The sequence below is a fragment of the Thunnus thynnus genome, chromosome 6 (assembly GCF_963924715.1).
Source record: "Thunnus thynnus chromosome 6, fThuThy2.1, whole genome shotgun sequence".
In the NCBI taxonomy this organism is placed as follows: domain Eukaryota; kingdom Metazoa; phylum Chordata; class Actinopteri; order Scombriformes; family Scombridae; genus Thunnus; species Thunnus thynnus.
The window spans coordinates 6,966,933-6,984,310 of record NC_089522.1 but is presented as its reverse complement, the minus strand read 5'-3'; the positions used below and the strand labels follow the sequence as shown (position 1 = coordinate 6,984,310).

At 39.7% G+C, this 17,378-nt stretch overlaps 1 protein-coding gene across 4 annotated transcripts in view; it reads left to right on the top strand.

Moving 5' to 3' along the window:
* LOC137184085 (solute carrier family 41 member 1-like) overlaps window positions 1-17,378 on the top strand; it is a 47,475-nt gene that overhangs the window by 11,270 nt on the left and 18,827 nt on the right. For 3 of the 4 annotated variants that reach the window (XM_067591434.1, XM_067591435.1, XM_067591432.1), the window contains 4 exons: window positions 2,845-3,200; window positions 13,380-13,487; window positions 16,292-16,363; window positions 16,841-16,985. In XM_067591434.1, the coding sequence (XP_067447535.1) occupies window positions 2,889-3,200; window positions 13,380-13,487; window positions 16,292-16,363; window positions 16,841-16,985 (637 nt within the window). In that variant the 5' untranslated portion in view covers window positions 2,845-2,888. Of the gene's footprint in view, window positions 1-547; window positions 706-2,844; window positions 3,201-13,379; window positions 13,488-16,291; window positions 16,364-16,840; window positions 16,986-17,378 lie in introns of those variants that run through there. The other variant, XM_067591433.1, reaches the window with a different exon arrangement.

Below are 17,378 nucleotides of genomic sequence, written 5' to 3'. Positions count from 1 at the left end.
TTCATACACTACACACTACACTTAGGGGGAAGACAGTCATTGATTTCACTCATGTTTGCTCCCAAATAGGATCCTCACGTTTGTTAACAAAAACTGGAGTCCAGGGACTTCCAGGTGGTCCTGATCAAAATAAGAAGGAGCTGCTTCTAATATGTTCTTTTCCTATGACTTTGTTTCTTTTGATTGCCACTCATCTCACTGCAATACAGCTATGTTGATCTCAATAAGTTAGGTTTTGGGGTCTTTGACCTGAAAGATTTCGACCCCCTGCTCTGTGAGTTTCTATTGTTCAAGATTTTATGAGTCGAAGTGAGAAAATGCATCTATCGTATACTAAATTGTAATGAAACACAGTTGGTTATACAGTCTAGACTTGGTGTAACATTAGGATTCATGGACAGTCTATGAAACCTGACACAGTTTCAAAAATTTAAGTAGCTGCTCACTTTCTCCGCTGGGGGGCGGGGCTACACGCTGCTACAGTTTCACTCCAGTTTGTATCCAATCAGAAAGCGCCGAGTCGTGTAACCACGGTTACCCGAGCAGTGCTATTATGGGCTGTACACATGGCAGCGTCCGATGGAGGAATGCATGTCAACATTAGGGTTTTACACTTCTACTTTTCATGTTTCTGGTGCGCAACTAATGGACCGTCGGATGAAAGCGGACACATCTGGAGATTCCCGGGACTCTGTCGTCGATATTGTGTGTATTCATATTTTCATTCCAAGTTTGAAGCATCAGTAGTGTAATGTCAGTCTTTGTGGTTTGGATTGAATTGTGATTGATGGCTCATTAACGCTCCCCGGTGATGTAAACGGATGCATGAGTGCTGGCTGGGCTGCTATAAACAGCTACCCATCGAGTTTTACAGTCATTTACAGGAAGATTGTGTTGACTCAGCAGAGGTCCATTGTGCAAATTGCTGCACTCAAGAAAGTCTGCTCTGAATCTTCTTTAACATAAAAAAAACACAGCTGCTGTCAAATGAGGCAAAAGATCATCCATCAGAGCTTCAAATCAGACCATATAAATGTTGTGTCTTCATTTTTAGATAATATTAATAGCAATGAGAAAAATACTTGCAATAGTGAAGTTGGTATTTTAAATGAGAGCAGGATTTCTTTTGATATCTGACTCTATTTATTTAACATGTTACTGTAGAGATGAACCACAATATATATCCACAGTGGAGTTGATACTGTAGATATAAGATTAGATTGATTGATTTGATTTATTGATTCGGACAATGTGCAATTTTAAACATTAAAGATGCACTGTACCAGAGTTAGCTCAAAGCTAATTTGCATCCGTAGTCCCCCACAATCAAAACATACAACAGTACAAAACAAAAAAACACAGAACACACCATACAAAATACAAAGCTACACACAACAGCACATCACATACACCCACAATGTCAATTAGAAATTAATAATGTAAACTTGTCAAATTAAAAGCAAGATTACCTGCGCTAATGAGAAGACCATAGATGGAGTTTAGACTCAGCGGTCACACAGCTGATTGGTTTTTAGTAGATTTTTTAATTTGGCCTTAAATGTATTGATTGAACTACAGTTCTTCATATCATCAGGAAGGGAATTCCACTGAGTTGTGACTTTCACAGAGAAAGCTGACTGCCAGAATGCAGTGCGACAAAATGGTATGGTGCAATCTTGTATAGAGGATATTCTAGAGGATCTAATAGAACTTAATGAGCAAGTGTACACAAAGTCACATAGTAGAGGAGGGACCAAACCATTAAAAATTTTACAAACTAGGCACAAATTGGAGAATATCATAGAAAATCATAGAGTTTGAATTGTGACATCCAAGTCAAAATGATAAATGTGATTGTTCATTAGATATTTTGATCACAAATATATTACAAATACTGTGATGCTGTGATGTACATCATTGCCACAGTGTTTCTAAAAGCCTTTATGTAGTGGAACAGTGATTTAGTGTTAATGCTGTTCACCTTCTGTAGGCAATCTTGAAAAAGTAAGGAGACATGTTTTCATGAACATTTGTACACTTTGTGATAGGGCTGGGCAATATATCGATATTATCTATATCGTGATATGAGACTAGATATTATCTTAGATTTTGGATATTATGATGTTGCATAGCCTAAGTGTTGTCTTTTCTTGGTTTTATAGGCTGCGTTACAGTAAATTGATTTAAAATTTAAAATTTTCAGAACTTATCAGATTGTTCCAGGTGTTCTATTGTTTGCGTTTACCCACTTAGTCATTATATCCACAGTACTGATGATTATTTATCAAAAATCTCACTGTAAATATTTTGTGAAAGCCACAGTAGATATGAAATACCATAGGAGGTAAAATATAACCTGAGAGAAAACTGTTACACACAACTTAAGGCTATGTTATGAACCAAACACATAGAACAGGAGGATCATAAATGGTTACATTGTTGAAAATATGACTGATGCAAGAAATTTATTTTTGGGCTGTGTACAGGGAAGACTTGCATGTTTCAAAGCTTTCACTGGCAAACACTGTACATTTTACCTCATATATGGAACCCCTAAACAAAAGGCAGTAATAATGTAATCAGATGAGTCAAACTCACATGGCTGAATACATTAATAGGTAAGTGGATAAACTCATGTAACAGTAGCTAAAGCATTTTTCATCAACTTATTGGAAGTAAAGGAAATAAAATGTTTGTACACTTTTATCAGCTGACTGGAGGTTCAAAGAAAAGTGTATACCATATATAGTTTTATTTTTGACTGAGATTTGGTGGGGTACACTTGAAACAATACCTGACCCCCCAAATGTCCCTCGTCCCTTTTCACTCTCTATGTATCCCCAGATTAAGCCACCAACGTCCCACTCATCACAACCAACACCGCCATCATGCCCACTGAGGAGATACCGTCACAACAGACCCGCAAGAGGAAAAAGAACAAAAAATCACGCTCCAAGGGGAAGAGCCCTGGTGGGAGTCCCAGTGCCTCCCTAGGAGGTACCTTAGAAGGACAGGATGACCTCCTCCTACCCCCGGTCCTCCAGCCGCCTCCTAAAAAGCCAGCAGAGCAGAGGCCGAAAATATCAGTGGCCAAAGTGGAGGAGGAGTCATCCATAGCTATCTGTCTACAGGTGCTTTTCTTCTACCTGCTGGCTGGGATGGGCATGGTGATGGCTGGCATGGTGCTGGACAATGTACAGGTGAGTGAATACTGTCCTGGGGCTGATTTTGAAACAGTGGTAGCACAGATTTCAAGGTTCATTCATGAACTGAGTACCAGCTCGACAGTGGATATTTGTTTTGACAGTAATGCAAAGTCGTCATAGTTCATTTTTACCCAGTAGTGATGCTCAGTTTGAGTGTTAGTGTGTGTTGTATCTGACTGCCATTGATAAGTTACCTGTTTATCAACCTTATGCGACCCATCCATTCTTTTCCATCCCATTTCTGCTTTCGTCTCTTCTTGTCTCTTGTCCCGCTATGGTAAACACAAGTCAAAAACCTCTGACTCGATTGGTTCACATAGCCTAACACACATCCACATTCACAATAAGGTTGTATGGCCACTGGCATGACAGCACCTATGTTTTGGTGCACATTCACCAGATAACCCTTGCTGATTCTACAAGGTCATATGGCCTGATGCCACCACAGATATTGGTTCAAAAAGATGGCACAAAATTATCAATATAGCTATCTTCAACTAGCTTACTTTGTGTTGTGGCAGCACAGTACAGCAATGATGCTAACAGTACAGTGATGTATGTTAAGTTCTTTGCATTCTACACAAAGGAATGCAAAACCAGCTGATTTATGCTTTGTTGGTCTGGAAATAGATTTATAAACATAACTTTTTACTCAACTACTGAATTGAGCGAAAAGTTTTATTCTGAGTGAAAAGTTTTATTCTAATCAGTCACTGTGACTAGCTGATCCACTAATAGTGGCCAATGTTTGTGACCGTAGAAGAAGGTCTCTCATTTTTGTCCTTAAAGCTATACAGTGCTATGATGCAGGCACATGGTGATCACAAGCAGCAGATGTCAACCCACACAATACAACACATTCCCTTTTCCGGTGCAGTCAGAAAGTTAAAAGACAACATATTGCAGTGAAGCGCTTTCTTGTTGCTGGGACACATACAATAAGGTGAATTGTGCTTTGTGGTTTGAGTGTTATTTGAAATATTGGCACTGACTGGAATGCCTGTCAGCCAATAACGATCCATGGTAGGGACATTTGCAACCGGGAATATATTTGAATAATGTTTGTCAAGTTAGAAAACCAGCTGATCTCAGCCATTGTTAAAGGTATCAAAAGGTCCTTTGTTCTGTGCCACTGGAAAGCCCTCTCTAGTGTGCCACTGTGTTTGTGTGTCTAGTCGGCATACTGCTTCTTCTCTTTTAATTGATGTGAAGTGGGTACCTGTGTGTGTGTGTGTGTGGTCCTGTTTTGTCTTTATCCTCTGCAAAGCGTCCCTGGTATTTGGTTTGCTGCCAGTTGGGCTCGGGGAAATCAGACACACTCCTGTCTGCTTTATGATGAGCTCGTACCTCTCTCCTTTTTCCTCCTTGTCCTCCACTGATTAATGCACACCTAACCTAATGTGGCTTACTCCCTTCACTCCATCTGGTGCTCATCAGTATTGCCTCCACCCTCTCCTCTTCCCCGATTAGTTTTGAATTTGGCTGGGCGCTGTGTCTCAAAGCGCAGGGCACGTAGAAGGACATTGAGAGTAGCCTATCTAATTGGAAGGAAGATAAAAACAGGAACACTACAATATCAGCAACTGGGCTTTTTATGGTAGCCTGTGGTGGTTGTGGATCCGTCCTATATGTTACGTCCTTCACCCAATGCCTGCCTATGGGCTTTTTCAGTTTTGGAACCCAGTGGTTTGTCATTACTTTCCAAGTTATGTCTCACTCAGCTTTACTGAGCTTGGGTTACATCACTCAGTTATTCAAATATATTTCTGACGCTTCCATAACATTGTTTGTTTGTTTGTTTGAAATGGACACAGGGGCCTTGAATCAGTCGCTCCCAACTCTTTCAGACTGAACCACTAAACTATTGGTCATTGTCACTCCAAATAAATGACCGCACCAATGATATGTTCTGAAAATTAGGCATGTGGTGGTAAAATTAAACATAAAGATGTCCATAAATCGTCACCCTACCAGAAGCCAGAGACATTTTATGCTGTGAATTAGGGCTGTGCGATTAATCGAATTTTATTTTCGATTACGATTTTGGCCCCCAACAATTATGAAAACAGGATAATCGAGATAAAATGATTATTGTTTATTATTGTCATTTCGTAACAATGCTCTCGTTTTGTCTTGTGTTACAAATCTAGGACACGCCTTTCCTTTACAGCTGTGCGCTTTAACGTCTCCGACAGGCATTCAGCGTCTCTGTCCACAGAACCGGACATATGTCAGAAGCAGCTGCTGACCAGTGGCCGGCTAACCTGCCTTCACCAGGCTGACTGAAAACTGAAATTTATTGAACCAAAATAGTCTGCATGTGGGCTCCATGGGAAGAAATTAACATTGTTTGCACATACTGATTCATTGGTTTTATTTCCTCACCACAGAGAGCTGGGGCTAGCTGGGAGGCTACAGCATGACCAGAGGGAAGCAAAGCCAGTTAGCCTTCGCTAGCCTCCCAGCTAAAGTTAGCCCCGGCTCTCTGGAGCCTGCGGAGGAAACACCAGGACCGTCAGGATGTAATAGTCCGTGGAAGTGCTATGGTGTTCGGCTACACAGATAGGAAACTCCTGACAGGATGTTTTGGTTTATAATAGCGGTTGGCAACTAGCGTATTAGGTGCATTACCACCACCCTCTGCTTTGGACTGTGGACCAAAGATTAAATGCTACACATTAATCCTGTCAAATAAACTCAAAGACAACTACTGCTCCACCCACTTGGCAGGTTCATTAAAGTTTTAATGCTGAGCTGCTGAACTCCAGTCTTCCTAAGTTCTTCCCTCATACATTGTCTTTCTTGATTATTAGGACAATCTATGATTGCATGTGTAATAGTCTCCTCAGCCAGGTGGAAAAAAATATGTGCATATATCAGCATCGGCAATTAGCAAAAATGAGAGTCAAAAACTAATCGTGTTAAATAATTGTGATCTCAATATTGACCAAAATAATCGTGATTATGATTTTTGCCATAATCAAGCAGCTCTACTGTGAATGTGGAGGAAACAAATGTTATGCCAAACTAGTGCATACAAATTAAACATGAGGAGACTGTGTAGATGAGAGAATGAAAGAAAAATTAACAGTTTGTGAGACTGTGCACTCACTTTGGTTCAACTTTTTTCTACCTACCCGCTGTGGCTCATCGTATGACCATGGCAACCTCAGAAGCTAAAATATAACAACACAGGAGCTGAGTTTACTGGTTTCTGAATTGAATTATATCCTACATCTTTTCACCAGCAGACATATTGATAAGGACAAACAGTCTGGGAGCCATAAGGCTGGGCAGCAGCCTGTTGCCGCTGATTAAAAATACAGAACGTTGACGTTACTGGATGGCAGCTGCGTGATAACCGCTAGCTGTCTGAAAGCACAACAACAGTAATATCAGTTCCACTTGCATCTTGAGTCTTGAGTGGAAATAGTTTTTGTCAAACTGCTATTTCTGAGGTCAAGAAGGAACTTTTATGCTTTTAGAAGTCCTAAAAGTGCTGTGGATTCAATCATAGCAGCTACCGAGTCATCACCATGACACGACAAAAGTGAAATCAATAAATATGCTAAAGAGCATATGTGCCTTATCTCTCTGCTGTTAGTTTTTGTGTACATCTATGTATTTTATTTATTTATTTAGTACATCTTTTACCTTTTTGTCTTTGTGTGATCTGTTCATTTGATGGCTGTTGTTGACATGTTGTGTGGTGTTTGTCATGACTGATGTTAGCAGCTCTGTGTGCTTTCGTGGTCCAAGACAAATTTCCTTTCAAGAACAATAAAGGCTATCTTATCTTAAAAGGAATTTACTAGTGAATTGGAAATCGACTAAGTCTCAACAGTATGTTTATATGGTCTTACATGTGGAGTTAGATAATAAGGAGATGCAGTATAAGGGCCTGTGACAGGATCACACTGCAAATCTAGCAGGTGGAACGGAGGTAGAGATGGAGGGAATGGATTTAGAGAAAGAATGAGTCACGATACAGAGGAAGATTAAAAAAAGAGGGATGAGAGAGGAAGGAATGCACAGAGACCGGCGACGTAGAAAGAGGGATGTCACATGGCAAGAAGGAGGTAGGATGAGAGGCAGACACGCAGCAAGAAAAAGAGAGAGGGGGAGTGTTAGTGTGAGCCGGTAAGCCGGTCATTTCCCTCATGAGTTTGCATGTCAGGCAGTGCAGACAGCCCTGCCTCTTTCTATGCTACGTCACAGCAGAACAGAGCGGAGGGAGCAGGACTACCCTGATGCTGACAGGAGGAAAGGAGCACTCCAGCCTGCTAGAAGCCGGCTGCTGCATCTTGTCAGCGGACCTTTTTTAGATCTTATTACATTACAGAGCTCTTTTTGTTGTAATCTTCAACCTTGCTGTGAGCCTTCCAAAAGAGAGGAGCTGGAATGACAAAGACCACATTATCACAACTAAAAGGATCCTTCTGCTTCTAACTCTCAAGACCTTTTGGACTATTCTTCATATCCTCGTCCCTACCGGTCATCCAGCTGTCACAGCGAGCACCACTATCATTTGCAGGATACAGCTGTGCCTTTACACAGGAGGTTAAGGAGATTTCAGATGGGATCAAATAGATTAAACCAGCAAACACTAAACTTCATTGAAAGGATTGTGAACTATATCAAATGGATACTGGAGTAGATCAAAGCAACTGTACTTGAAATCTGAACTCTTCATTGTCAGGTTCAATGTCTTTAACCTGTGTGTGGATGTCAAATCTGTCTTATTGACCTTTACTTAAAAAAACAGGTCAGTTAGAGATACTCTGGCACTTGGATTAAAGGCTTGACTTTTGAACCTGTTCACCTGCAGACATGAAAAGAGTTTAACTGAAGATGTGGAGCATCTGTGCGTGTAGAGAACATTGTGACCTATGAATCAGAAATGGTGTTAATGATTGTGTTCCCCAGTGGAGCTGACAAATGGATACCTCATCACTGCTGACTCACCACTGGGCCAAAGATGCCATGCTCTGTTGCCCTCCAGTTTAAAGCCTTTAACTTTGATTTTGTCTGAGAAAAAAAGATAATTAATTGGAACAAACATATCATTAAGTGACAATCTCTTGCTTGTTTCACTTGATTTTTATACTCATTGAAGACATGGCAGTAGCTGATTACTTTCTTTCTCAGTTTTCTTCAGATGTCAAAAGGGTTAATGTAAGCTTTTACATCTGCATCATCAATAATGATTCAAGAAAAGCTTGCCTTTGAAACTAGAACAATGACGCATTCACCAATTCTGTCTCCCAATTCTTCAAGAAAGGCCTTAGTGACTGCTTGAAACATTTGCCCTTGGCCTTTTTTTTTAACCAAAAATATTGATTGGTTTCTTCTTCAGCATTCACCTGGCTCACTTCTCAGTCCTGAAGACAGGTGAAACTCAGACAAGTTTTTTGGACATATGAGAAGCTGATTTTTTGCGTCAACTAAACCCACATCCTTTACATTTGCAATGCAGTTACAATTACCATGGGATAACTATACAGCGAACTTAGTACTCAATTAACCCTTCATTCAACATGGTGGTGACTCGACTGGAACTAGAGCTACGCTACCAGGGCAAGAAGTTACGTGGCGTGACGTGGAAGTTGACACGCTCAGAACATGGTTTCCTACCAGAGAGCTCCTGGCTCATTGCTGCCCAGGTCATAGTGCCATACCTGGTGTCAGGTCTGGGAATGGTCTCCGCTGGTATCGTCATGGACCTCATACAAGTATGAAAATCTAAGAAATATTATTTATGAACTTTTTGAGAGATTGATAGATGATGATGGATGAATAGGGCTAAGTGAAAGAGTAAGATAACTCTAGTATTGTAGTGCAGTACTATAAATAAAATGTTATTTAAATATGATTTTTTTTATAACATAAGCCTTTTTGAATGCTTACTGTACTATGTTTCACTTTAACAAGAGAAAAGTCTTTGAGGATGAAGACTATGGCCGTGTCCGAAATCACTCCCTAGTTGACTTATTCACTACTGTCTATATAATTATATATATATATATATATATATATATATATATATATATATATATATATACATATTAGTTAATAATGAGCTGTGAGGTTTTGCTAATCATCATTTTGCATCATTACTGTCAGCTGTGGAGTTGCACAACGGTAATTTTTGCCTCTAAAGAATGCGGCGCATTACATTGAGGAATGTTAGCAAAAAGTAGCGTACCTGCCTGCAACTTTTTTTGTTCCATTGGGGATTTGAATCCCTCTCTGAATTTGACTGGAGTTGCTGGACTGTAAACCTCAAGTCCATTTAAGAGCAGGGTAGAGCTGCTATCATTGCTCTAAACTCTGATTGAAAAGCATATTATTTCCCACACTATGGATGTTCCAGTCCTGAACAGGGATTTGTAACCTGTAACTCTGAATAAAAAATGAAAATAATATAGTCAGTTACTGATAAGCTCCTTGGCCTGGGAGGTAACACTAGACCACTACTATAGGCAGTAAGCTAGTTAGCCTGGCATACTAATGTTTGCAGATTATTAGAGCAGATAAATGCAGTGTTTAAACTAAGCTGCACACTTTTGCTTAAGTGTTTCAGGTTTAGGAAAGAGAAAAAAAGACAACACCCTCCAAACTCTTGAGATACTGCGTATCTCTCTTTCTAGAGCCCATTTCACACAACTTCAAAGAGCTGAGAAATCCAAAGCTTGACAGGTCAATCATGCCTAGTTACGTTTTCTAAGCTGCTATTGGACAATCGCTGCTTGAGGGAGAAGTTTAGTGAATGGTAATTTAGCAGAATTTTGATTTAAATCAGAAACTGATCAAAGAATAAGTAAAGAAGAGCATGAATCTGAACAAGCACATTTCCATACTTTATGGTTTTTGATACGAGTACATTTTAATCTGTACCAAAAACGTACTGAGGTTCAATACCCAGATGGATTGACTTTATCTAAAGAGTTTGGCATGAATGAATGGATGGTACCTGATGGAGTGAACAAATGCAAGGTTAGGTTGGATATACAGTTGCTGCTGAGGTGAGAAAGGTCACAGTTAGCATAATTTCATATCTACAAGGACAAATTAGTGTCAGCTTGACATTGGCCTTTTATTAAATATCGTACATTTGCCAGTCAATCTCATCCACCTTGATTAAACCGTGGGCTGCTCTCTGACCACATATGCATGGGTCTTTCAAACACTTGCGGCTGTGGCTCAACAGGTAGAGTGAGCCATTGCATTGGTGTGCTGGGGTAAATGGGTTTGCAAATTGTACAGCACTTTGGATGAAAATACAGCCAATTTATTATTTAGATTTTATTTGTGGGGAGAGTGATGAGTTAATGGTTGATGCTTTATTTGGTGGACAGCGGCAGTCAATAAGTGCACAAATGGACGGAAGATGGAACACAACAGACAGATTCCTGGATAGATAAGTGGATGTATCAGTGGATGGATGGTGGAAATATTGATTCCATTTACTGTATGTAGTGTATAGTAGTTTTAGCCCCTGCCCCATCCCTGTTGACAGTGCTGTTTCGTGTTCAACAGATGGAGCTTTGCTGAACATCCACCTCTCTAAGTTTTCTAAATCAGATTTAGATGTGGGAGAGAGAGAAGGGCCTTGGAATAAAAGTGAGCAGTTAATTTAATAAATGGTTGGAGGATGAGAGATAAAGAAAGACATGAGGCCAGAGAGAGGGAGAGGTTCAAGAAACTTTAATTTCGTGGTATCACATAGTGCAGTTGCAGGTGCACAAATAAGAGGGAAAGACGGTCCACATTACTTGCAGTTTTTCCAGTATTTCTCACATTTGTCTTAACTGTTACATTAACTGTTCTAAAAAATAATTGACTGCACATGCTGATGACATAGACTAATTATAATGTCTCTAATGATGACAAGTACTTAATGATATTGACAATAAAAGCAAACACATCATAAACATAGTTTTTTCTCCCTAGAGTAGCACTGTGTTTAGTTATCTTGGCTCCTAGCCCTTCAGACTTAGGCAGCAGCAGCAGTATTACAGCAGAAGTGGGCCATGTCCCATGATAACTTTCCAATATGACAGCTGTTAGCTAGACCTACCAGTCCACAGCCTTAGAGTGATGTATATAAATAGACCGACACAACCTCTACAATTCACCATCCCCCTTATTCAGCCCTCTATTCTCTCCCACGGACTTGTTTACCCCCCTCGAACCTCATCACTACCTCCACCACTTGGCCTTAAAGCATCAGTTATAAAAATAATTATCTCATTGGTTGAGTTAATTGTCAGTTGGTGGAGCCAAAGCACAAGTCCATATTAGATAACTGGCAAAGGCAAATGAGCAAGTGTAGTGAAAGATTAAAAAAAAAATGATATACTGTATGTATAAATGATATTCAATTAGGTCATGTATTTTTGAACATGGCTTTCAGTATTTTGGGTGAGGAAGCTAGCTAACTAGCATTTTTAGTTGGCTGTAGCCTTGACTCGTCTCATTGTGCTTTAAACCTCATGCAATCTCTCATTAAGGGTGTCTTCCATGTCTTTCTAAAACATGTTTCTGGGACTTACTGTCCATATTGTAAGATCAATGAGTATCTACTACAGTAGTTGCAATTAGTAGTTGAAACCTTCATGATCTTAACAAAGCTAAGCAAACTACACACCCATTTAACTTTATCAGCATGGGAACGAGCATACATACATCATCGTAAAATGGTGTGCACGTAGCCCATGGACTTCACTATTTGAGCTGGTGTCATTTAACCCACAATGTTCTCGAGGCTTATGGAAAATGGTGTTCAATAAAGGCCACCAAAAACTACTCGCTTTGTCTAGGCAAATGGAGTGAACCACACTGAGTTTATGTTGCAAGACTGGATTTTTAGTCATCTCGATTACAAATGTCAGAACAGATTCACTTCATTGACTCTTAATAGAACAGATGACTGGTGAAGGACGAGCATGTATTATTGTGCAGGCTAGCTAAGAAGCTTATCTAGTTTGTCGTACACTTTTTTAATTGTGCTTTACTTTAAAGGCAGGCATATTTGCTGCAGAAATTAATCTTGTCAAGTTCATACAAGGACACATTTGCAGAAAAAACAAAGCACTCTATGGGCTTTGGATTCTACATTGTGTGAAATGCAAATAATAAAATATAATAAAAATGATGCATCATGTGTAGCTACTGTATGTTACCTTGTAGCAAAGCTTGTCCCGGTCAGTAATCGTTATGTTTCAATGATACTACATATTCAAGGGTGTTTCTATGTTGGTCATTTTCTGTCATTGTCATTTAAGGGTAACTGAATCACTGAAAATATTTCTGCTTCCAGGACATTGTTTCGACTGAAAAATGTTTTTATAACACAATTTCTTACTTCTCCTTCCCTTGTTCTGGCCTGCTCCGTCACTCCCTCCTCTCATCTATTCCCTCCCTTCTTCCCTCCCTGCCTCTGCTCCACATCACTCTGCTCTTGGCAGATGCGTTGTCCTTTTATATGTGCATCTATTTAAAGATCTAAACCATCTTGGACCTGCCAACTGGAGTTGTAGTCAGAAAATGTGAGGCAGCCTCTGAACTGTACGTCTTGTAAACCCGGTGAACCTGTGCAGTATGGTGTGGCATCAAAGATGCTGCTCAGAGATGTGGAAACAGGGAAAGTAGGCTACTGGGGTAGTCTAGAATATGTGATGTGCTTATTTCCAGGGCCGGCCCTAGCACATTTGGTTCCCTAGCTGAGCTTCATCCTGCCCCTCCCCCCGTTCACTTATTGAAGTAACTTGGTGTTCACTTTATCTGTTCTTTGAATTAATTATTAATGTAGCCTACTCTGATTTTGTGTCGAACATAGGACATGGTTTTATAATGGCAAAACATCCAGCGTATTTCATAAATTGTTAATGATTAACTGACAATCAATTGTTAACACAGCCAATCGACTGAAGAAACTGCTTAAAATTTGCATCCCTAGTTCAGAGTTTACATCTGTGGTGGTGGAAATGACTGATGTTTTTTTCAAATTGAAATATGTCATTATTAACAAGGAGGAACTGGGAGAATGGTGATGATTGGTGGTGATGGTGATTAAATGTAATTATGTCTGTGTGTATTTGTTTTCTGTGTTTGTGAGCAATGCTCCGTAACTGTCTAAACAATGTTTAATTTTCCCTGTTTGTGTTCCAGCACTGGGAGGTGTTTAAGGTGATCACAGAAGTGTTCATCCTGGTGCCTGCGCTGGTCGGACTCAAAGGAAACTTGGAGATGACCCTGGCTGCTCGCCTCTCCACTGCTGTAAGAAGAGCTAGGTGTTAAAGGATACTGTAGGTTCATATTATTTTAAGTCTGTCTTAAAACAATGTTCACATGCCCTTTACACTGAAACAGACATTACCCTTACCTAACCTTTTCAAAGATGGCCGTTTCTCTGCAATCCTTTATGGATAAATATCAGTAAATTCATACTAAAATCATAGTAAAATTATGCTCCTTATAACTTGAGATCTTTGTTCATAATCATCAGATTGATGACTTTTTCTCCAATGAAAGTAACCCCATTGATCTTTTTACAGCTATGTAAACTGGAAGAAGCAAACACTGCGTGTGATGTCATGGAGCAAAAAAATAATAACACTAATAGCCTTGCTGGCTGATACAGAGCAATTACAATTAGCAAAACAATCAGAGGGATAAAATCAATGAAAATGATGTTTGGCATTATCAATACGTTTTTTGACTTAGTAAGGCTCAGAATGTCCAATCAACATGGTTCTTATATCCTTGGAACTCTGACAATCTCCACTATTCATTCATATTTGGATCGTTGCACTGTTTTGAAAACTTCTGGACATAAAGATGAATAAAAAAAACAAATTTAAATTTTTAGTATTTAGTTAAGTTCTCTCATAGAGCATGCATACATGAAAAATTATGGCATTTCTGAATAGTATAACTTGTCCTGAAAAAACAGTATATGGCATGCCTGGGTGACATGTATAGTAACTATGCCGTCAGCCTATAAGAAGGAAATTAAGAATGAGATAAAAAACCCAGGATTCAAAGGGTTAAGTACAAAATGTAATCTTTATGTTACCATCCCTCCACTGCAACTTAGCAGGAACATATCCATTGGACTTGTCTAACTCAGTCTGCAGCTTCATGTAAGATTTTGTCTCCCCATGACTTAAATTGGAATTGTGTTAGGAAGTCATCTCTTCAGGGCCAAAAAGGACAGGAGAAACAATTACAGCAACCAGAAAGCATTTCGATGTACATATGGGCATGTGAGTATTTTTTGAAGACAGACTTGAAAAAATGTGAAACTATCCCTGTGCACTATCATAGTTGTTACACATTACAGCTTTCAAAGCCTTATGTTTGTTGAATGACAGTCTTTTTAGTATTTAAGAGAAGACCATTACTACCTACTAAACTTAGCACAAAAAGTAAGGAAATTTGTGTTTGGTAGATTATTTCTTTGTTGTAACAATGCTTCCTGGCAATAAATCTTATACCTTTGGAAAGCCTGTTTATTTCCCTTTTAAATGGTGCCACATTTGTAAGGAACATGCATTTGTGGGATGAGCAGCAGAGCTGAGTATGTGCGTTGCGCCCATGAAAAATTTGCCAAATCTTCTCTGCCAATGCCAAACAGCTTATTCTGCCATTGACTCTTGTTTGGTGTTTGGTGGATTGGATGATTGAAGTTTGAAGAAACATGACATATTGGCAATTTAACAATTTATTCATTTAACAAACAGGAGCCTCAGTAGCGTATGGAAGAACTATACACAGCCACAACAGCCTGGCACCAGTGCCAAACAGCTTATTTTGCTGTTGCTATTGACTCTTGTTTTGAGCTTCTGGTACCCCCAGTGGTACCGCCTTGTGAGCATGGGCACTGCTACAGTGGTCAGTAGGTGAATCGGCATGCCACGATTGACTGATCTGGATAGGGCCCGTGTGATAGGGCAACTTCAAGCTGGTGTTCCGCAAAACCAAGTTGCAGCATTGATGGAGTGAGCCCTAGTACCATCTCCAAAGTGAAGGCCAGTCTTCCACACACTACTGAGGCTCCTGTTTGTTAAATGACCAAATTGTTAAATTGCCAATATGTCTTGTTTCTTCAAACTTCAATCATCCAATCCACCAAACACCAAACAAGAGTCAATGGCAGAATAAGCTGTTTGGCATTGGCAGAGAAGATTTGGCAAATTTTTCATGGGCGCAATGCACATACTCAGCTCTGCTGCTCATCCCACAAATGCATGTTCCTTACAAATGTGGCACCATTTAAAAGGTAAATAAACAGGCTTTCCAAAGGTATAAGATTTATTGCCAAGAAGCATTGTTACCACAAAGAAATAATCTACCAAACACAAATTTCCTTACTTTTTGTGCTAAGTTTATATTACTCACATTAACTCACATAAGAGGAATGTATTTTTCAAGCCTGTTCATATCATGTAATACCATGGAAAACTAATTGGCAAAATGTTTGTTTTTCAGCTCAGTTTGAGTTGTACGTAGATCTGATTTCTACAGAGTAAATGTAAACTACTTTAACATTCAAATTGTCTCTGGAAGTAAGTTTAGGCATGACCACCAGATGTTAAATCATTTAGAATGACAATGAGGTCTAGTTTTGGTACTTAGTCCTGTGCAGATGACACAGCACTTATTCAGTTTTGCATTTCTTTTCAACCTGTGTGGGTCTCATTTTCGCCGTGTTTGGTTGACCTACCCATAGGTTATGATAACATTTTACTCACCAACTTCATTGCTGAGTTCTGGGGGCATGGTGACTTTGCTACGATAGAGTCCAGCAGGGCAAGAAATACGGGCAGTCAAACAATCAGACAAACCCCAGGTTGTCAAAAAAAGAAAAAAAATCTTTGACTGCTCCAGTTTCAATTTTCTCTTCATCTTCAAGTCCTAACTCCTTGTAGCTCTTCATGTTTGCAAATGAGGAATGCATTATTCCATATCAACATGTTTGTCATTTCGTCAAACCTATATAACTTTAATGATTGAAAGTTGAAAGCCCTTTCACCCCCACAATATGATTAAAGTGACTGGTGGTATCTCTGTGTCTTTAGGCCAACACAGGCCAAATGGATGACCCTGATAAACAGTGGACTATGGTGTGCAGCAATCTGGCCCTCATACAGGTAACATACTGGAAACTGGAAACTCCATTACATTATCCATTAGATAGTATCTCAGCTATACTCAAATAGTGTTAAGTATTACGTCACAAGAAATCTAATGACAGCTTTATATCATTGTAGGGCTGCAGCTAACCATTATTTTCTATTGTCAGTTAATCTGTTGATAATTTTCTTGATTAATTGATTAGTTGTTTGGTGTATGAAATGTCAGAAAATGGTGAAAAAGGTTAATCATTTTCCCAAGATGAAAATGATTTTCCCAATGTCAAATGTTTTGGCCCGACCAACAGTCCACAACCCAAAGATATTTAGTTTACTGTCATAGAGGACTAAAGAAACAAGAAAATATTCACATTTGAGGAGCTGGAATCAGAGACTTTGGACATTTGAAATCATTAATTTATTCATAACTGTCACATTAATTGTTGTACTGTACAATTGTTGAATCTTATGATGTCCTATTTTCATATTCTGCAGGTTCAAGCCACAGTTGTGGGCTTCCTTGCAGCAGTGGCAGCGGTGTGTTTAGGGGCAGTTTCCAGAGGAGGGGTTGAACTGGACCAGGCAGCTGTTCTGTGTGCCAGCAGCATCACCACGGCCTTTGTAGCTGCTCTCTCTTTAGGTTAGTGACCTGTTTTGCATCAGATTTTGAATAAAATGGTAAATGGACTGTACTTGTATAGCGCCTTTCTAGTCTTCCGACCACTCAAATCGCTTTTACACTACGAATCACATTCACCTATTCACCCATTCACACACATTCATACGCTGAATGGGTACAGGGGCTACCATGCAAGGTCCCAACCTGCCCATCAGAGGAAATCTAGTCATTCACACACATTCACACACTGATGGCACAACCATCAGGAGCAATTGGGGGTTAAGTATCTTGCTCAAAGGGCACATCAACATGCGAACTGGAGGAGCCGGGAATTGAACCGCCAATCTTCCGATTAGTTGACGACCCGCTCTACCTCCTGAGCCACAGCCGTCCCTAAAACTGAACATATATTAC